The sequence below is a fragment of the Vanessa atalanta genome, chromosome 19 (genome assembly GCF_905147765.1).
Source record: "Vanessa atalanta chromosome 19, ilVanAtal1.2, whole genome shotgun sequence".
NCBI classification, from domain to species: domain Eukaryota; kingdom Metazoa; phylum Arthropoda; class Insecta; order Lepidoptera; family Nymphalidae; genus Vanessa; species Vanessa atalanta.
Window position 1 is genome coordinate 10,579,729 of NC_061889.1, and position 23,870 is coordinate 10,603,598.

General features: G+C 35.2%; 1 protein-coding gene across 2 annotated transcripts in view; it reads right to left on the reverse strand.

The window, feature by feature from the left end:
- Positions 1-23,870, reverse strand: part of LOC125071531 (fibroblast growth factor 3) — a 158,774-nt gene that overhangs the window by 6,944 nt on the left and 127,960 nt on the right. For both annotated transcript variants that reach the window (XM_047681821.1, XM_047681820.1), the window contains exon 4: positions 18,748-18,851. In XM_047681821.1, the coding sequence (XP_047537777.1) occupies positions 18,748-18,851 (104 nt within the window). The remainder of the gene's footprint in view (positions 1-18,747; positions 18,852-23,870) is intronic.

Here is a 23,870-nt window from a genome sequence, read left to right on the forward strand (position 1 = left end):
TATTGTTATTCCAAGGAGGCGCCACAAAAAGAGTTTTAACAGATCAATACTTCTCCGACAGTACTCAATCAAGATCCCGCTGATCCGAATATTGTTCAGAATTTATCTTATCACGAGACCCCATTTCCAATAATAGCCAAGATACTGTTTAGGGAAATTAGATCATAAAGCGACGGTGTGAATGAAGCTAGAGATTGATTGTCGAGATATCGACAGTCGATAGAATATTCAAATGCCCTCGCCCATTTGACTGCTCGTTGTCGTAATTCTAATAGCTTTATTTAATTAGTTTTCGTAAGATTCAATAAAATTATTATGACTATTTTATGACCTCTGTAAAAAGCGTAACGCTTTCAATACTTTTTTAGTTTCGTCATTAACAGATATATTCTCATCAATTCAATTGTTTATTTTAACAATTAATTATATCGTAATTAGTACTGGGATAAAATTAATATTTTTAATTAGTCTTTTTAAAGTATGCGTAATGTTAATGTAAATTATGAATGATACGTTGCCTTACGTTCTGAAACGATAGATTTAAAAAGAAATAACTATTCAATAAATCTTTAAAATTATGTCCAGTAAACTATCATGTAGTTTAAGATGTAATCTTAATAACAAATAATAGGAAGTATATCTACGAGCTTATAAATATTTGAACTTGAATGAAAGCGCGCGATAAATGTCAGAGTATGAAATGTAAATGAATGTACCCGTTAACTGTATTTCCTAACGATATTCTAATTCCACATGCAAATGGTTATTCCCATACTGTTTACATTTATTTTCCATAGATAAATCGCGCCAACCTCCCGGGTCAAGCGCATCATCGTGAAATATCGATGAGATCGTATCGATAAAGGACAATAGGGCATCACTAGTGCAAGGGTTATCGTTGCCGATCTTTATGTTAAAAACAATCTATGTCCGTTTGACGGCTGCAGTCCTTGTAAAGAGGTACAGGTTCGAATCCAATTCCCGAGTCCATTTCGACAACATACGATCTTGTCACGCGTCAATAGCGGAGCGATCGTAAAAGTAATTTATTCCTCGAGAATATATGTTCGATGTTGTATGTTGTTCGCGATCTGTATCCTTCGGTCGTTTGTGTTATACGGAGAGGCGTAGCTCCACCGCATATAAGTTCATTTAACTATTTGTTGAGTCACGACGGCTCAGTGGCTAGAACACATGGATCTTAACCGAAATCTGCAGAGACAAAAATACAATCACTCAATAGCAGCGTGGTGGAATAAACTCCAAGCAGTGCTTACTTTTAAAGCTTTATCATTTTAAATATATATTAATATAGAAAATATAGGTAGCATTTAAATTAAATTAGCTGTCGCTTAAAACAGCCGAATGATGTCGGTCAATCTTGAGCATAACAAACAATGTACACAATGGGTGCAAGCAGTGTTAGGTGATCTTCTCTACCTTACAAAAATTGATTTTTTAAAGAGCTTCTGGCATGTTTCACCTATGGTCTAAGACGACCATCATCGGTGAGATGCACAAAACGCGATTTTTTGTACCCTTTGCAAACTGTGTTAAGACGGGCCTAACATTTTTCCCAGTAATATTATTTTTTACCAGAAACTTGCATATATTAAATTTTTACATCAGAATCTTATTAGAAAATATTTTACAATTTTAACGTTTCATATAAAACAAGTCTAGTTCAGGAGACAAGTGTCGAATAGATCCAATAAATCCTCTGATCGGGGCCATTAAAATTATATCGATTTAAGAAACCGGATTCTACCACTTCGGAGACGTCATCGAGGGAATAAATTAACACTAGATTCGCAGACGACAGATCAATGCTAGGATATTCTAAAACCTCCGAAATCCATCAAAATACTGGGAAGATGTCGCTGCAGACCTTTGAATGGCGTTGCCGACAAGATTTCTCGGAAATCTATGGAATCAGGACGCTCTCTTAAGTTTTAGGCAGGTCCCACATCCTGTTTTGTGAGTTGACCTGCATTTTATCCTCCAGCAAAAACAGATTCAGAATTTGGAAGAATCATTAATATACAACCAATATGGCGTGTTCGATCTAAGTTGATTTTTATCGGACTGGTAAGGAATGGTTATTCTTTTCGGCGCGTATGTGCACTACGCACGTTTGTTAGATATTTGTTTACTTCATATCATCTACGGGCTGGATGAATCAATTGCGGTATAGTTATCGTTAGATTTGTCGTGGCAAATGCAAGTTTCGTGAAGTTTTATTGCTTAATTTGTATAATCCTCCGGAATCTAAAAGTTAGCTTTACATTCTCGTGAGGTTATCAGGGTTATTGTTTACAGAATATATTATGTACATAAAAGCAACAAATTGATTAATAGTAAAAAATAACTGTGGCTCTTGGCAGTCTTAAGCTGGGACTGAATATTTACACACGACTTTTGCATTTACAGTAGCGATATTTGTACGTCTTAGCGTATTACAATCCGTTGATGACTAATTGTGCAAACGCGTTTTAATCTCGAGTCTTTAGGACGAGCACTTTACTAATTACATACTATGGGTAATATATAACGGGAACACAACAAAAACAACAAAAATGTCGTGTACAGACACGTATTCCGCGGATGCGTCTCACTAAATCTGTCGGGAGTCGTCTAGCGTAATTGACGTATTTATTACGGAATAAATAACTCTCGAAGGGAGTAAATTACAAAGATGGCTAATTTACCGGTCGCCTACCAATATCTGTATGACGGTAAGTTGAAATTCAACGTTTGTCTATAGTCTATATATAGCTTATATGTATGAATGAGTGGCGTCGTCTGTTTGAATGGGTATACTATTTCAGTTAGGTATAGTAGTCATAAAACTTGGTATTTTTATTATTAACTTTTTACGAGTACTACTTACTCAGTTTCTTGCCGGTTCTTTTCGATAGGATACCTACATAAATTCCGAAGCGTTAGTAGCTCTACATTTAATTCAATTCTGTCACTTGACAGTCTACAGTTTATGTGCCCTCTTGAATAAATTATATTTTGATTTTGATCAATTGACTTGTTTTAACTAATTCGTAAGAGTTGAGTTATTCTATATCATTTTATGTATTTTATATGTCAAAGAATAGAGACAAACTATTTCCCTAATATGTAATTAAAATTATAACAAGATACATTCTTAAATATTGTTCGAGTACAACCTATGTCAATTTCAATATTCTGAATTATCAAGGAACTTGAAATAATTACTTAGTGAATTAATCACGTTGGAAAATCAACAAAAATATTAAAAAAATACATTTTCTTATTACAACAATCAACAAATGATATGCGAAGGAATGCATATATACACATATATACATATAGATAGAGATGCCCCATTTGACAGATCACTAGAATTTTATTCGAAGATTCCGGCTTCAAATCCGAGCAAGCACGACTAAGTGCTTAATTCATGTGTTTATAATACATCTCGTCGATGGAGGAGGAAAACATAGGTAACGTCCTTACGTTAGATTTCCTACGTACGTATAGATTTCCTTATATCTGCATGTTGGATGAAATAGGAGTGGCATCGTGGAATAAGTTCCAAGGCTTCTCCCCGAGAGGAGAAAGGCATTTCCTCAGCAGTGGAACGTTCACTTTTGCGTTTTATACACAGACAGTTATTGTGTTCCTTGTTATCTCGTTGTGCTTAATCAAGGGAATGATTTATTTAATACATTCAAACTAGTATTCCCGCCTGTGAGTCGTAATTGTAGAGGTCTAGGCGTTCAGGCATTTCCTGATTGGTAAATAAGTTAATAACAATAATTTGCTAAACCAATAATAATACGGCTTGTTACTAATGATAGGTTTCGTTTTTGCTCGCTGTCTCGTGCTCTTGAATAATTCGAGCGAACTTTTTAGTTGCCAAAATATACTTTGTTTGTTTAATCATCTCGATGTAGGGTTCCGCTTTTGAGACGAAAGAAAAGGTCGTAGAATATGTGCCGCAAATTATCTTTTTTTTTTAATTTTTTCATGATTAAATAGAAAATATGTAAATATTAAAATTTGTAGCAATACGATATATTCATACATGTAAGTCCTATTTATTATTATTTCATTCTACTCACCGACATACTTTTTCTGTCTGACTTTAAATTATCTAAGACTTTGGTTTTAAATTAATATATAAATTTAATTTAAAATGAATATTTCTTTAAAAATATTGTATAGTTTTTTGTTTAATTAATTATAATATATAAAAAACGACAAATAACAACGATGACATTAATATCGTATTACATTATAAAATGTCATAACTCATTTATCTAAGCGTCGCAAATAATTTCCGTCAGACGAGCACCTGTCAAGCAAAAAAAACCCGATCGCACTTGACGTATATTTTACAAATACTAATTTAAATCTAGACCTATCTCAATTTGAGATAAGACAAATTCACGCCCATTTAATTAGTAGATACGCTCGCTAATAATGGCTCCAGACAACCTTTGTAATGTTCTGAATATTTTTTTGTCTAATACTAATAATGGTGTGAACTTTTGCACCATAATCGGGGTCTTCGATTATATCTAGCCTTGTAAAATTTAGCAAATAGCTTAATATAAGCTGAGATTAATCTAATTATATATTTTAGGTACGGCTTCAAAATATATGTAATCATTTCTTGATTTTTTTTTTATTACCATTTTGTGGATAACATTATGATTTATATTTGCCGCATATCTGACAGTTTTTGTAATTGCGACAAACTTCATATTATTTAAGTATAAGCAGAATGAATCCTGTGTTACAATTTTTTGTCGCACAGATAACATAGGCACTTTATTTTTTTTTAATTTTCAGGTTGCGGTTGTGACACTTTAGTGTTAGCGTGTCGAGGATCGAGAGTGTTTTTATATGTTTACTAATGTGTAGAACAAAAGGTGTAAAAAAAGGAAATAAAGCGATAAAATTTTACGATCGGATACGAAGGTATTGTCACTAACGCGTCGGGTTATGGGAATTTAAACCGTGAATATTATGATGGCTATGATAAAGCTACGGAACACAACGCGGCCTGCTCCGTGCGCCGCTATTGTTCACGTAGAGACGTCCCATTCTTTATTATTTATTTCACATATATGGTTATGATTAACTTTGGTAGGCATTTTTACTAAAGAAATGCTCTAAAACTAACCCAAATGTCAATGTAGAACACGATTTAAAAATAAGAGTATTATTTAATATCTATTGATCTATTGGTAGTAATAATGTGTAAAATTCTTAATACCGTTAGTTTGAACAAGTATCAAATTAGTTTCTTACACGGATCCGATGATCTTTGCGGATGCAAATTTGTTTACCGAGATGCCAGTCACTGATCAAATATTCTACCAACAAATATCAAAACGTTGTATTTGCAGACCTACGGTACTTTCGAACACAATTGTACTCGAAAACTAAACAATTCAACCTTTACAACTATATATTATAATATTAACAACAAAAATTAAAAAATTGACATTTGTCATTTGTGAAAACATTTGTCAAAGTGACAGAACGAGACAAACAGTCGACGACTTGTCATCTCCCTCTCTTAATACGAGACGTCGCATTGAAACGTCACAGTCCATGTTACATTAGATTTTAATTTAGAAGGGGATGGGAGGCTGTAATCTTCGAAATGGTCCTGATTCTCGTAAATACAGTCATTTGTAATTCTATTACTTTATTCTAATCTCCATTTCTGCTTTTATTTTATACATAATCAGTTTTTGATTGCTTTCGCGGTTCCACCCGCGTGAGGGATTGGAGCTATTTGCACTCAGAGTAACGTTTGTAAGAGACTTCGATAACATCGTCGGAGTCGTCGGAATGACTACAGATGGCTACCATTGCCGACTGGTGTGGTAAGTTTTATTTACCGTATAAATGGTTTATTGTACTTTTACACGAGTTCTCTTCTTGTGTGGCTGAATGAGGCTGAGATACAATAACACGAATCTGTTGATTGTCGTCGTAATGTGGCGAGTGGGTGGCACCGGACTAGCGCGGTTTGCGCAAGGGCTGCACATTCATTAAGATAATGCATCGAATAGATATCAAAGCAAACATTTATCTCGCTTATCTCCTTGTTAAAGACGTCACTGGAAACTCGCGCTAATAATCACGATTAATAAATTAACGGGCTAAGATAATTTTCTCAATCGCTAAGTGTTATACAAAGACAAGCACACAATCATTTTTTTTAATATAATGGTTTAGGCTGCATTTCTCATGTACCTAATTATTTTTTTACTAATTTTAACGTGTGTACCTATTTGTGTTCTAATGCCGTTTGTGTTCCGTAATATTTTCTATCTATCTATTTAATCTATAAAGCGGTGTTTGTAGTGAAAGTTTTCTTAATTCAGACGAAAATATTCAGGCAATGCCTCGCTCGAGGCGAAGAGAAAATAGTTAACCCGGCGTCAAGAGGTCTAGTCAAGGAATATGCAAATCAAATAATTTCCACCTCGGACTCGCTGCGTTTATCATAATAAACGTCAACAGATCGATAAATTAATATTACAGGAGTTTTGCTTTGCTAGAGTTGAAACGGTTACACAATCGCCCGTGGATTGTGCGCGCAGGTGCAATTCGTGCTGTGAAGAAAGCGTGGGTTCCGCACTGTATTATGTATGCACGGAACCCGCGACGTAACGACAGGAGATCTCCCGACCTACTTACTCGTGTATTGAATCAGACTTTTGACGAAATCCAGTGCGTGACTTCGACGTGGTCCAGATGGCTAACAGTTAACAGCTAGACGAAGTAACATAGCGATTGTCGTTCGTTAGTTGTGTGGCCCATTTAACATAGGTATTAAATTGAATAATTTAGACGAAAGCGAAAATCGAAGTCGGTTTGACAATTACCTGAATGCTCCTCGTCTAGCCCCCCGATGATAAGTCGTCGCCTTCGCTAACAGACATTGACACTGTCAGGAATATTGACCATCCCTTACATTGCCGTCAGCTTTGGGAACTAATGAGCTAGTTACTGTAGTTACACGGGCGCACTCACACTTGAAATCGGAGCATAAACATACCAAGATAACTGACGGAATTATACAAAGTCCTAACACCAAGTCATTTATATTTTTAAATAAAACTACATTTGCCGGTTAAGTAAAAAAAAAAATAGGTAAAATGTAGCAAGTGGAAATGTTACAACGTTATTAAAATAGTCCCGCGCTAACAGTATGTAAATATCGGAATATTTTATTTCCCCCGGCGACACTTAACTCCCTCCGATCTAAGATAAAAAAAATTCGATATCATTATTAATCACTAATAAATTTATTAGGAATTACAATCCCCTAATCTCTCGCTCGAGGACGCGGTGCCTTTAGTCCTTCAGAGAAATTCTTTCGACAATAATAAAAAATCCATAAAATATGAGATTGTCGATATTTGTACAAAAAGTTTGAAATAAAGACAACTGTGGAGCTATTCTGTAAGAACAAACTCGAAAATCGACTTAAAACTAGATCGAGAAATGTCATTAAATTACGTAAGTTGATATGCGACATTGAGTACAATTAAAGTAATATTTAAAGGATACAAGTTCCAATATCGCGTATCAAAGCAAGTCGGCTTTCAACATTTTACGAGCGGAGCATCCGTCGATTGTCGAATTTGTTTCCTACGGGATAACTTTGCTGACTCGGATTTTTATTTAAGTAAAATGATATTTTCGGTGGAGTTTACGACGCACCAATAAAAGTAGCTCCGTAAGTGTCTATTAAATGATTTGATTTTGTGAGAACGTTTGTAAGTGTGTCTGGAATTAGTTTCGTTGACAACTTGTATTTTGAATGTAATGGCTATTAATAACTCTGTTCTTGGGATATCGTGTTATCAAGTAAGAAATATTAGTAGTCTTACTTATTGCGCGTAGGTTGGAGATACTGTTGCTGAAATAGGGCTTAATGATATGCATTTTATTATAAATTAAAAAATATATAAGTTTGGAGTTAATATTTCCGATAGTCATGGAATTTTACAACGATTTTTTTCAACTCTCGGAGGAGGAGTTCGTTTATTTCGTGAGTTCGTGTGTTCGTGAAATTACTATATGCAAGTGGATGATCGATGTATATAAATACGATAACATTTTTATTTTCTTCCAAATTTTTGATTACATATTAAATTTAAAAGTAATGTACAGTTACACTAAGTCAGTAAATCAAAACCCATTTTTGTTATTTAACAAAACATATCTCCTTCGCATAATCAAAACGTCGATTAAAGAGATCCATAAATTAACCAACCCCCATTGAAATTCCGAAGGACAAAAATCAAGCGGCCATAAATACAGTCATATTAAAACATAAAATACACTAAACAATCGTAAATAAAAATTACAACGAAAACACACAATGCGATCGTTAATTCTTTTATAAATTATGTCACTTTTGTTGGACTTTTACACTTTTTCTGACGTTTTTTTCGACGGATCCTAGCGCCCGGGGCGCGCCGACTGCTTGAGCCGGGGATAAAAATTCTTCGGTATACGAAATATTTAAATTTTGAGGACGAAAGTGAGGACCACAAAAGTAATTAAAGGATCAAAGGAAGCGTTTATATTTTAAACTTTCGCAATTATTAGAGACTTGAAGACGCCGAATAATCGTTTGCGATTCATTCCAGTCGCTGTTCGGTCTATTAAATACATTGCATTTGCTTCTGTAAACAAAAATATTTAAACGAGAACATTTTAACGAACTTTCGATGTGTGTGTTGAATGTTTAGATCCTTTTATTTGAGGTTATCAAAGCATAGAATTATTTTCACAAAAATTCGAGTGAGTATGAAACTCTTCTTCTAGTGTGAGTGTGTGTATGTACACACAATTTATGTGATATATTTGTACTTGGGTTGTTATTTTTTAAATTTAATTATGTTTTTTATTAATTCAAGTAAATCTAAAAATAAAATATAATTCAGTTACAATCTAATTTTGCTTTTTTCTTTTATCTTATCGAAATGAGATATTTTTTTTGTTAAATGTCATGTTAACAAAATACAGATTAATAATAAAGATTTTACATATAACAAAATTTTATAAAAAAATGTAAGTTAGAAAATTTTCAAGTAAATCTTAGTTTTATTTTCCTTAAAAAAGTAACCACTGATACCAATAGCTAATCCATACCCTACGCATAAGGTTAATATTTAAAGCGATTCAATGTTATCATTAAGCCGAGGGTTATTAATCCCTCTCGCGCCCCTATCTGGAAACGATGTTTTAAGGATAAAAGTTTCTTTGTTATAATTAGGTAGCGACGCTTTTAAGGGCAAAGATATTTATGTGAAAACTATGTTTTTGGACTTTACGTCTTTACCATAATAAACTTACATAATATAATCAAACAAAAAAAAAAATATTTTACTCAAGTAGGCTTTAAGAAGCGTTTTACCATCGCTTATTATGTTACATTACTGATAAAGAGTAACCACCGAAGTAAATACATACAGAGTTTGATGGCAGCTCTCGGTAGAATTCCGAGCGGGCGACGTTTCGAAAGTGCTCGAGTGATCTTTGATTGATTGTCTGATATAGCAGTATTATTTGTGCAATAATGAGATAACTTATTTAATATAAGCACGTTACAACAATACAATTATATTTTTGAATCGAATGAATATAAGTCGATTCGATTAGTTTGTGCAATGATTACGATAATACTCTCGTATTGATGGGAACAAGTCGGCGTCGGATGCTGTAACCGTAAGCTAATAGATATGAGTGATCGATCGGGTCTATTACCAGCTGATCTATTGTTAGCTAATCCCGGCGCTCCAGGGACACGGCCGATGGTCACCGTGAAAGTATTCGACAAGAGAATGTCATTTGGACGAGTAATTAATAAGTAATAAGGCTGTGGTCGTCGATATGGTAAATGAGCTCTAAAGTATTGAAAACTTATAACAGGAATTCATGTCTATAATAAGATTTACTTGGTGGTTAGGCTGTGTTTAAGGCCTGGGTAGACATCATCACACTCATAACATATTCTACTGGCTAATAGCCGTACTTAGTATTATTTTATTCCGGTTTGAGGGGTGAGTGAGCCAGTGTAACTACAGCTACAAAGGACACAACATCTTAGTTCCCAAAGTTGGCGACGCGTTGGTGATGCAAAGCTCGGTTAATATTGCTAACGTCGCCAATGTGCATGGGTAATAACCACTTACCATCAAATGGTCCTATTTAGGTCAAATACAAGATAAAACTTACTGTCACGTAAATTCATTCGGTAAGTATGATATAAGCTGTTAATGAATAAAAATTAAAATTCCGTATAAAACACTTATACGACATCGATTTGATGGCTTAAACTTTAACACTCTTTGTGAGCAATAAATTAAAATGTCTAATGGCTAATATCATGAATGTGCGTCGGTGCGTTCCCCCTGACAGCTTATTATTTATAATGGCTACCGGTGACCATATAGGGTGATGGTAATGATCGAAACTCTTTCTTTTTAATTGGCTCGATCTTCGATATGAAATGGATCTAAGGATCTTGATTAAGTTAGATGGTCCCACCCAGCAATGGTAACGTCATAAGTTGTCCTGTACAAATTACGTTTTAATAAAAAACAGAATTTAATTTTTAGTTCATAATAATCTATAATTTGGTGCCCTTGCCCTGCCCTATAATCTTAAAAAAACGTAAGCTGTTAGCCCAGCAGTGCGATATATACAGGAACCTTTTCTCCAAAGAATGCAACACGAGATACTTCAATTCAAAACAAATCATAATCACAAAGTATGTTTGTTTGTTTTATCACAACATCATCATATTCTCACGCCTGCGGTTTAAGCGGAACAAAAATAAAAGATTCATTAAAAGCATAACAATCTCCGTTAGATTTTCGTTCGGGAGATACGAGCACGAACAGACGGACAGGAATCGAAGACAGATAACTGTTCTTTCTGAGATGCGAGGTTGTTAAATCCCATTGTGATGACGCTGTAGTTATGAGAGCTCTCTATATTACTGATATATTCGTTTAAGAGGAATCCTCCTGTATACACGACCTTGAAGAAATAATTTAAAAATAAGCTCAAGTGAGATGAGGAGGATATTTCTTATGAACATAAGAAATATTGATCAACCGTGTTATTGAGTTTTATTTATTTACATACACTGGGGCTTTTAGCCCGATGGAACGACTTGGAATTAACGGTTCAAAATATTGCGATCAAAATTAATATATTTGCAGTTAGCGTCAAAATTTCTTACTAGTACTATACATTATATACATATTTATAAAACATCTCTTTTTACAAGCAGTGTGAAGAGTTCAAGGCGGGGAGGTTGACGTCTTATCTAAGATTCTTAATTAAAACTGTCAGTTTATTTAGGAAAATTTATAAAAATTGTAGCGTTCGCGCTGTCTCGGCGCAGAACGAGGCCTTAAGCAGACATGCATTAATGATAAGTAGACAATTTTTCAAGTTGAAGCCGTCACTTGTGAGGACGAAACAAAAGGACGGAGCGATTTGGTGTATCGGGCGAGTCCTTTTATTGTGCTCGTGAACGATTTGGCCTATCTGAGTATTGTCTATGACAAATCGTCGAGCGTCGCCGGGTAATGAATCGGCTACCTGATTAATGGTGTCACTTCGCTTATCTGGGGTTAGTGTAGCGCCTCCTTAATGGGATTACCTCGACATGTGGGGGAATGTTAGGGCGCAGTGTGAGAAGCTAAGCGGACGGCGAGCGTTTTGTTCGTTTTATTTATTAAATTAATAAATTACAAAATTGTATAAAACATAAAGTTATATAAAATTGTATAAAACATAAAAATTAAAAATAAAATTGTTTTCAGTATGTTTGCCTAAATAATCTATGTATAATAGTATAATAGCAACAACCTGTAAATTTCCCACCGCTGGGCTTAAAGCCTCCTCTCCCTTTCAGGAGAAGGTTTGGAACATATTCCACTACGTTGCTCCAATGCCATTTGATGGATACACATGTGGCAGAATTTCGTTGAAATTAGACTCGTGCAGGTTTCCTCACGATGTTTTCTTTCACTGCCGAGCACGAGATGAATTATAAAAACTAATTAAGTACATTAAAATTCAGTGGTGCTTGCCTGGGTTTGAATCCGCAATCATCGGTTAAGATGCACGCGTTCTACCTACTGGGCGATTTCGGCTCACGCAAAATGAATACTCACGCATGTATAAAGAGCCACCAAAGATTGTTTCATTAATAAGAGTAACGGCAATTGTAAACTCACTTATAGTGACAGCCTTTGTCACACAAACGTATTTATATATTTCAAATCAGAGACAATTTGTGTTCTCGATGATATTCAAATCACCAGAACCGTTCAAACGCAAGGTTTGATGGTGCTTGGACTGTACCTCACATTCAAAGTGTTCCACTTGACTACGGATCCTTAAACTGATTTCTTCAGTCATAAAATCAAAGTATACTTATATCCTTTTACGCCTGTACCCGCCCACATTATACTATCGTGAGAATACTCAGTGTTTTATCAATATGAGCCGACTATTGGTGTAAGCGCGTTATATATAGACCACATAACATGTAACGACGGGTAATTGATGCTAGCTACATGACAGATACATTTTTATATACTGTTAAATTGATTCGCCCACAAGTGTCGCGGAGCTATTCTGTAAGAACACGAAGCTCGACGTAGAACTCGATCAAGTAGTGATAGAAAGTGACATTTTATAATTAAAAACGTATTTGTCTTCACTCTACAGGCATGGGTCGGCACTGCATTCGAAAGCCTTGTTTTTAATGTAATTTAAATGCTGAAACGATTTTGATAAGCCTTCACTTATGTTTAAACTATTTTATTTAGAAAAATACTAAACATTTTTTTACACTTAAAGTAAATGCTATATTCAGAAGTTGGCAGAAACATCAAAAGCAATAAAAACTACTGTGGGTATTAAGACGTTTAACACATAATTAATCTTTGTGCCGCTGTTGGTTACACCCTCGGAATAGATATCATTAATAACGCCACTGTTTTTTGATCTACCATATTCTATGTACGGTTTTTACTCTTTTCGACCATAAAATTATCGTTTTAAATAAATACGATATTAAAAGAAATAAATATTAAAAAACTCTATCAGATAAATTTGTAAAATGAAATCAAAATAATCTTTACTGAAGTCGGTTTATAAAATTACTTTTGAATCGCCATGTTACATTACGTTGAAAATACGTGTTGGGTAAATGTAAACCGGTTCGGAAAGTAGATTCTACCGAGAAGAACCGGCAGGAAACTCAGTAGTTACTCTTTTCCAACATTTTAATCATGGAGTATGTATGTCAGTACAGTACAATTAGTTTTATATATATTCTGCCTAGAAATATAAACTAAGCATTTGTTATCTGTCATTAAAAGGTAAGGAATAAATTTAAATGACTTGCACTTGTAACTTGAATATATTAGGTCGAGCGGGAGCGCACCGCTAGCCGCTACAAATGAGTCGTCGTCGTGTTCAAAGGGGAGAGTGTCACTCTTACTAGTTTACATTTTGCGTTCTTTGGTTCGTTTATTTAAAACAGGATCGCGGTTTGCATCGTAAATGTCCCACGAAACGTTGTATAGTTTTATAATTATTAATTAAGATTCGATTTAAGATACGATTACGGGTTTGAATCCGAACGGTAAATTCTGTTGCGAGTGATTTTACGTTAACAATTAATTCGTGCTGGGCGGTCAAGTCGTGAGACCCAGAGAAATTTCAAGACGGCTATGCAGAATGTTCTTGCATCAGTACTGCCGCGGCTAGTAGGCTAGGCCTAGTGGCTAACTTATCAGGTCACAGAATCCGAGGGCTCTCGTCCGTCTGAATAGGTTATTCTACCAGTCACCAGATATTCTGCTGCCACAAAGCAATGCTTACTATTATTGAACTTCGGAAGACAAGTCAAAGCGCGCAAAAGTTGCTCGACATCATTGTTCCGTGACTTCATAAACTTTAAATGCTTCTCATTTATGGCAGAGGTCGCCATATAGTCGCAATACAGTGGGTTTTTCAATTACAAATTAATTTTGAGATTTCCAAAAGCATACAGAACACTATACAAGCGGGTATTGTTATTTTAATATCTTAAATCCCCCATAAAGTGTTAAGCACTTATTACATTGATTTACGGGCAATATTTTATACAAACAACGTTATAAGCGACAGTGTAAAGTTAACGACGGTCTCCATTCTTATAACGCGGTGCAATTTGTTCAAAGTAACATAAATATTATTAACGGCACGGATTTATGTCTCAATGTGTAGTTTTTTGCTTAGACGGGACCAGGTGACACGAGACCCCTGACTTACCTGGAGCGCATCTGAGCCTGGATATTGACTTTTCGTTTGCTATTGGATTTAATTTATATCTATTATAATTTTATTAAAATTTCGCAAATACTTTATATTTGCTAATGAAAGGCGCACCTATAAGGCTAAAACCTATAAAAGTTTTTAAATGTGATATTTACCTAATAATATAATTGTATTTAATTAACGTATCTGTCATTTGTTGGTGCTTAACGATAACTGCTGTTTCTTGGTGACCTAACCAAGTTTCATCTTAAGTAATAAACGGCTTAAACACGTCTGGGGTAAATCTGGGGGTAAAATCCAGGCCCCTGGGAATTATTAGACCCTATGGTTCTCGGTACATCGACGGTGTCAAGAAAATATCCTATCGAAGAAAATGTGGCTCTCAAACAGCGTCATAATTTGATTATATATGTTCAGATGAATGAATGTATTGTACCGACGTGTTCCGATCGATCACTCGCGCTTTTGTGAGACGCGAGACGCTTCTGTTGTCAATTGAATTGTTTGACACTATCTATATCAATTCGGCGTGTCCGTGCGTCGGGGGTGGCGCCGTCGAGTGTGACACTGTGCGTTGACGATCACATAAATTACACTCGCATGTCGACCACACGCACTAAACTCAACGCCGCTGCTGGAAGATGAGATGCGCCGAAGATCGCATTGTTTTTTTTTGTGACAAATGACTCGTAACTACCGTATCTTACAATACAGTATTTGAATATTACACAAAACAAATCGCCACTTACAATGCTCAGTTTCACTACAACATTTTTTAGCTTCTATAGCTAGTTGGCAGTCACAGTGGACTCTAAAGAAGTGTATTAATTTAATTTTAAGAAATGAAAGAGTTCTCTAGTGGTATTCAGCTAACTGTGTCTCTATGCCCAACGTTCAAAAGAGTTATGTCGCGCGCACATCAGTCTTATCTTTACATAATTTTTAATTACTCAAAGAACTTATAACGAATTCCTCGACAAGAAACGCCATCTTCGACATATCTAATGAGCGGATATCCGCGAGATAATACAGCGACCTATACAACGGTGAGTGTATCGGCCGGCGACGCGACTCACACGAGCGCAATTAAAAAATACAACGTCAAACCGTCACACATCTCATTTATTGATATCGAACTGCAAGTTAGTTTCAATGAATATGAATTTCATTTTTAAATTATTTATAAAATAAGAAAATTTTACTTAAGTTTTGCACGAGCATTCGGGAAGCCTTTAAAAAGTGTTTTTTGTTCATGTTTAAAATTATTTAGTCACTTGTTTAAGTAAGCTCATAACGTAAGTGAGACAAAGATAAGGCTATAAACACGTCGATGGAAGTTTTATTCAAATGTCCGAGACGAGACAAACTATGCTTTCCACTTGTACAGGGACAAATATTTGGGCAAAAATTTTCCAGAAGGTCACGAGCTCAAAACATCTCAGCACTAAGGGCATTCAAAATCAAATTCGTTAATTTTAATAGATCTTTGATTTCAAAGTTTCTAATGAGGCAATCTGTTAAATTGTGAAATTAGTTAACACTAAACTGAGATTATAGCTAACAGTAATGATTATTAAATACACTATAAATATAAAAGAAAGTGTATTAATGTTCTATTTAAAGTCATGACACGGAATACGAAGATTAAAGTCATACGAAGTGTTTACAGTGATTATATCTGTTCAGTTTATTATACTTTATCGACGGATCTAGTGATTTATCAATCTATCGATGATCGATGATCGCGTGAGAGAAAGTTACACTTGGACGATTACCTTGAATGGGATCGGATAGTAATCGTATATGTATCAAGCGTTAAACCTAACCGAAGATAGTGGATTCAAATTCGGGCGTTTCCATCTTCAATTCATCTCGTGCTCGGTGAATGAAAACCAGAATTTTATTTTTCAAAGGAAAGGAAGCCTTTACCCAGTTATGGGAAACTCACGAGTTAAGTAGAGGAATTATGGGTATAAATAAATTTGACGCGTATAGAGTCGCGGGAAACAACGACTATAAGATTCATACATACATTATACCGTGATATTCAGCCAGTGTGCAAGCGCTTTTACGATGTACGCGTCGCGTCGCCCGTCTTTGATGTGATTACATCACTTAAATGTTATCATTGCACGTTATCAATTAGATGTGAGTTAAATAATACATTAATTCGAGTTTACTCTTTGACACAAACGTTCATGTCCTCGGCTTCGGTTTTACGACTACGATGTTTCTGATAACCGTTTACGAATATTTCACTTAGACGTGTTAATTAGATTTAGAGCTAGGTCCGTACGAGAGAGAGCCGGAGTATCAATTACGACAATTACACGCATTTAATTTAATTACTTTGTACTTCTTACTAAGGGATGGCGCTGCTGGTGGCGTTTTGTACGATTGTGATCAAAGTTAGGCTGCTTGCAGACAGGCAGTTTATTTACGACACAGTTTACATTTTTATGCAAAAGGAGTGCAGGAAGCTATTATTTTGATGTAATAGACCTTAGAAATACATTCAATTACCAAAAATACACAAATATGCACACACTACCATGCAACTAACACACATACACATTTAATATAAAACATTCCTAAATAGTTAACGTCTACGCTGCCGGTGACGACACACGTCTTGTCAAAGTCAATGAATTTCGACCAATGAGCTGCCACCAGTTTTATTCGATACAGAAACAATATTTTGATAGTTAAGGTATAAGGGTATTGGGTGATGTTTAAGTGAGTTGTCGATGGTATGGATGGGTGGATTATTAAAAAAAGACGATAATATATTGTAGCGCTTAATTAAACTTCATTCAACTTTATATTCAGACATTTTCTTATAATTTAACCGATATCACTTTCTGAGCTATAAGATCTTCTTCGTATAAGTAATGTTTTTGTAATGAGAGAACTTTATTTTTAATAATAGTAAGTCAAAAATTATTGTATATAACATGTATTGTATTTTTATGTCGAGGTAGATATATGTACAGTAGATATATGTTAATTAAAACAATAATCATTGTAAAGTAAAAGACATTTTAAAAGACGCGTTTGAACGGCTCGTTCGTAGTCTGCTTTCGTATGTAAAAATTAACGAGATCGCTTCCGAGTAAAGTTGCGTCACCGATGATGGTTAGGGAGCAGGCCAGGTGTTCTGGTAAAAGTCGCTCGTCGGTTTCAAGGAGCAATGCACTGCTGCGTGCAGCGGAGATGGATTTGATTTTTGTTTTTTTTTTTGGTTTGTTTTATTGGTTTAATTTGCAAACGAATTTACATCGAATTTGTACAGTGTTTTTACCTGCAGCGTTTAAACTCAAATAAACTTAATTTTATGTTCATATAAATATTCAACATTTAGGGTTAATGATATGTGCAAAGTTCGCTATTCTAAAATATAAAATTAAAGGAATAATACTAATGTTACTTTAAACCATTTATAATGAAGTTTTTCAAATCGCACAGTACTAGTGTACGCATATAATAACTGCTTCACTGCGCTCGATGATTAAACGAAATTCATCGCAGTGTATCGCGTGTCGATTTTGTTTACGACGAGTTTTTACGATGCCATTTTGTAGAACGATGCACTCCGCTTCATTTGTGACTCGTACGGTAAATAAACTGTGCTAAGTAGATCAAGGACTACATATATAACTCAACTGGAAGTGTATTGTCTGTGAATTATGTACTTTTTTAAAAATAAGAATAAAAAGGCAAAGGCGCAAAACACAATGCTGACGTAACAACACTATTTTAATTACTACTTGTGTTTCGTACAGTTTGCCATTTAACCCTTGACAGCGTCATTGGAGTATTGAGACTCTGCCGAAAAAATATATCATGAAGTAAATGAATGAAACACATATAATATTTAATTTTCAGAAAGAGATCCAGTAATGCTAACATTTGATTAGCGTCTAGTAATATCTAGTAATAGGTTACTATGAATATATTCAAGGCATTTTTGTCCAATCTAAGTCCCCGTGAACACAGTCGCGGTCCCAACTCGTTTGGCAGTAAAGCGATTGTGATAACATTGTGCGATCGTTACTTAATTGCCGTTGCAATCGGTCCGACAAAACGACCCGCCCGGGCTTTAGATTTACGTAATGCAATAAGTAGGCTTCGTGTACGGTGTCATGTGGGTTTTTTATAACAATGTTTTAATGTGTATGTCTAGTTCTCTATATTCATTATACTACTTGGTAATTTCATTGAAGTCCAGTCGTATTGATTAAAGAAACCTTTTCTATCAATATCGCTTACTTGGCACATATATAACCCACGTGGTATGACCAATCCGCCAACTATTCTCAGACACGCCAGCGTTATAAGTCTTATCAATTCTACCAAACTAAAAATAATATTATTTTAACTCACATTAGCGTAGTGGAACCCGCAGGCATCCATGCAGAGGTAGAGGCAGGTTGACACCCCCTGGATCGTCAGGAGGCCGACCTTGTACGTCGCACGCTGAAGTATCGCTGAAAAAATACAACTATTATTAGTTATACGAAAACATTCTGTAACATGTTGTACTCAATGATTTAACTAAACTATTCCTTTAGCGTATGCTATACTCTACTTCTGTGATATACACTAAAAGTTTTATTATTTTATTAACAACATATCGCTACTGCACGTATATTCCAAAACTAAGAGCAGATAGAGTCGCTTGTAACGGCTACCTCGTGTTTAACTCAAAGTACTAATTTGTAAAGTAATAACTCATATCGTTGAAATTCCAAGATATTGTAAGACATCTTTTCATCGAGGATTAGCGAGCGGCTCCAGCCCTTTAGCGGACGGTTCGAGTAAACTCTTTCACATCGAAATGGGCATGGAATAACTCGCTTCGGGTCCAGCGCCGCCTCAGTCTAGACATTTTACTATTTCTGGCCAATGCCCATAGAAACATTAATGGTGTGATGTTTACATAACAATACCATTGGCTGTGGAATGTTCGGGAAATTTTACGCCATTTCAAAATAAATAAAACCGCGTTTAAACATTACGTGAAGTAATAGCAGTCGTGGCGAGATACACAAAAGGATTCTGTATAGAGCTCGCCGAGTGACTGTTGTCGTGCTGTTTTCGGCAATGGCGGAACAATATGTAATTTTTATATTCAGCCAATGATGGAATATTAAAGTATCATTTAATTTTTAACTAAAAAAAAAGGAAAAGGTTCTATTTATATATGTTTTATACGTTTTTTGGTAATTATTTTAGTTTTTGTTGATTTTTACATTGGTCTACCAAATGTTTCAATTAAATTTCATTGCTATTAGATGATATTCACTTTTGATTAGAAGCGTTCAGTCGGGCAACATTTTGAAGTTGGTTTTTACTTTCTTTTACAAAAATGAAACAAATGAATTACTAAAATGTTATTTGAGTATTTGAATAATGTGACCAATCTTAAATCAGGTCTATAGCTTTTCAATGTCATAAAATTCCTTCGAATAAAGTCTAGATGAGCTACCTAAATAAATCATAAAAATGTGTAATACTAAGTAAACTCGTCTATAAAATCAAATGTGACTACAAAAGTGTACGTTAACACAGTAGGAAACTCCGGCTATTTTAAACCTAACGACTCTTTATTGCGGTAACGAAGTCATTTACAGTCCATAGATGGCGGTACCGTCCACACGGTGGTGTACTGAACCACTAATGTGGACTTAAATAGAACCAGTGGTTATACTAATGGCCCTAAGTTATGTTTAAACAGTTTAAGATGGGTTGAATACAAGTAAGTTCAACAAAAACTTATCTAATTAGAGATTTCTAATAATAGTTACGATGCTTTAACATTGCTTTTGTTATTTATGACGTCGTAGGTCGTGAGTTCGATTCCCGATCGTGACAAATATATTGAACATTTAGTATTATATTCTAGTATGTTTTCTATTTAAGAGGCTGGTAAGAACTTTTCAATCGTGATGTTGTATCATTTTATAAGTACGCGGCCGCCGTCTTGAAACGTAAATTCTAACTATCAGTAAACTCAGTAGTTACACGACTACCCCTTTTTCACGAGGTAGTCCTCATAAATACGAAAACGTTTCGTCGCGCGGAACATCAATAAAAGTGTTAAATTCGGCTCACAAATTGGCCAATCTGAAATTGATCTTAATTGCAAATCTTTATCTTAACCGTGAACGGTTCTTCCGCGAAATAAGATAATCTATATAACTTAATTAAAAGCAATAACATTAGCGCCCCCGCAATGAACACGTGAGATTTATCTCACATCAGCGCGGAATTTCGTGAGGCGTCTCGCCTTAAAGCGGACAAGAGTGTCAGAATACAATTTTAACTTTATTTACGAGTTTCAGGTGTAAATTGTGAGGCACATGCGCCGTGGGAACTGCATTGAGTTCAAAGAGTGTCTGGACATTGTTTTTAATGGGTTAATTTTAGTCGGAACATTAATGCATCATAATGTCCACATAAGCGCATAATGGAGTAAAATAGAACTTTATCTATTTTGCAAAAGATAATAAATCAACTTCAGTAATGATGGCGCCTTGTTTCTATTTTAGGATATTTTAGAATGATGAATGACTCATGGTCGCGCTATAGTTTATCTGTAAACCAGATGAAAACATCATTTTTATAAAGTGTTTAACTAAGTTATGCTTTTAGTTGATTTCATAATCGTTATTATGTGTAATATTTTAAAGCCCCCATAGAAAACTTTCCACAGTCGATTTTTAACGATTAATAGTAGTTTTAGTTGTCCATAATGAACTACAAGTAACTTCCGATACATCATTTCCCTATTTGATGTTGTAATGTTCATTTGCATAACCAAGTCAGTGTAGTCGATGTGTGTCGGTACGGTTACGAGCCGGAGTCGTGTCGTTGTCGAGCGGCTAGCGGCGCCGCGGGCTAGCAGCTAGGGCGACCTGACTCAGCAGTCGAGTTAAATGTTTGAGACATTACGATAAAATAATCAACGAAATCGCTTATTACTTTCATACCTGATATATCCACAAATAACGTGAATAAAATACTTTTGATACATAGAGACAGAAAAACGATTAAATAATCTATTAAATACTATATTCAAGACTTATTTTAGTTTTCGTGACCTTTAATGTCTTTTACCTTCAATGTTGAAAGTAATCGACATTCTAATCTATAGTTAATAACATTTAAAAGATTTCAATGACATAGTTAACGCGCTGCAAGTTTATCCTTGTTAATCAATAGGGTAGTAAACACGGGGCTTAAAAAGCAATGCAGATAATACTCATTGATATCGCGCGCCCGAAGCGTCGCACGCGCACCATCAGTCGTGAATCTAATTGTTCCGGAAGAAATAGTATGGAACACAAAATAATCGTTTTTAAATATATTATATATTTCGAGCGCTCTCATTATAAAAACTTTAATAAATAAGGCATATTACTTAACACAAGAATTTATAAATGATAAAAAAGCGAGGGCGTAGTACTTGTTGACTTTCAGGCAGGATATATCATTACATTAGTATAAAAAAATCGCTTACCGCGGTGTGTCCCTATGTATGCTTAGTTCTTATAATAGAGATAGATATACTAGAGATTTTATAATATATAGAATGATTCAAGAGGAAGGTTTATATGCATAGGTAATACATGCACAATATAGTAGAGAAACACTGATAATTTTAGAGGTTTCCCAAGTGATGTTGTAAATAAACACATTTTTTGCAATTTATGACTTTGTATATCATTTTGGAAAAGAGTAACTAGATTCCTGTATAATTATTAGTTTTCTGACAATCCTAATCTTTCTCAGCAACTCATTTCCTGTTATGTTAAAGTAAGTAAATATTGAATTCTGTACATCATATTTATATATATTCATACATAATCAGCAAATATTACTGATCGAGTTTCGACCTCTATTCCTTAACTTTCGTAGCGTCCGACCCGACCGGAGACGCAGGACCAGCGACTTTCCGTCGTATGTCCAGAACGGGCAGCGGTCGTATACGTTATATAATCAATAAGCCTTTGCATATAATGAATGTATTTATAAGTAGCAAAACATCGTTAGCGATTACTCGCTCAAATGAATTTAATTACCATTATTATTAGCGTAATGCTCACTCGCTCGAAGGCTCGACTTAAGGGCGACACAGACTGAGTAATCGACAGTCGACAATCTCTCTAGCTGACCTGGTAGCTCGAGTCGCTTTAAAGCTAGCTTAAAGTACGCTACTAATAATTGATTGGAATAGCTTAGAATTATCTAGCAAAGTCATTGGTAATAATTCTTAGCCGCGTAATATTGTACTTCATAAAATGATGTTCTTATATTTAAAAGCAGATAACGCGCTGTTCATTGATCACGTTAAAGCGACGTTTTGTCGTAACGATTTTATAATTCACATGTAAATACACAAAAGTAATCACACTTAACTCAACTCATTACCTTGTTATGTTTGATTAAAAACATAATAATGCGATCCGATAAATAACAGTCTGCACTGTTTTTCAGATGGCGTTAGTGACGCAATTCGTAATAAACTCATAATCGCCCTCAGTCACGCGAAGACCACACACATGGACGGACGCGTTAGCGGGTAATTGTTGTTATTAATCTAATAAACACTAGAATCACTGTCGGCTAGCATTTACACTTGACGTGGAACTTCCCTTCTTTGAGAATTATACTAACCTATCCTGTTTAATATTCTATTTTGTATACACAATCATTTAACGAAGGAAATTATCTAACCTACGGAACCTCTCATGCCATACAGGGTTGTCCCGTTTAAAAATGAAGTATCGAATGTCAATTATGAATATGAAAGCCGATACTTTAAGAGGATCCTATAAAAACTCAATAAATTCGGTCGTACGTACTCCCCGATTACCGTTTTATAATTCAATCGGCCTTGCACTTTATTACACTAGAGTCGATAGGAGCCAGTACGGGTTTCCAATTACGGATCGGAAGCGATCATTTGTCATAAGATATTTAAATATTTAATTGAATAGAATCGGGCGAGACTCGAACCTTTAGATTAAAGAATTCACGGAAGGCACGCGTAATCTACCGGCGATAAAAGTAAGACGACCAGAAATGTATCCGTAATGAAAATTATGAAGCTCGAGATAAGGGCCGGGGTCGGGGCGCTCCAGTGTATAAATAATAATTACGGAGAAAGTTGGTAGCTGTCAAAATTGGGTCCGGTTTAGGCCACCGTCAAGCACGATTAGATGTCTGGAAATATTTGGTCAGCCGTGTCTCCTCGCTGTCAATGGGGATTTAATTTATTATCACCTTCACGGTAGATTACGTGATCAAGTGGAAAGTGCCTGTTTTAGTGACATAATGCCGACAATCCGACGCACTCCTTCGAAACGATTGGAGATGAGCCCTCGCGTCATGCACTCGTCACCGCGAGCAGCACTACGTCACTACGAGTAGCGACAGTTAACAAGTTACTGATAAGATATGGATGGTATCACTTTGTAATTAAATCTAACTTATTCATGTTT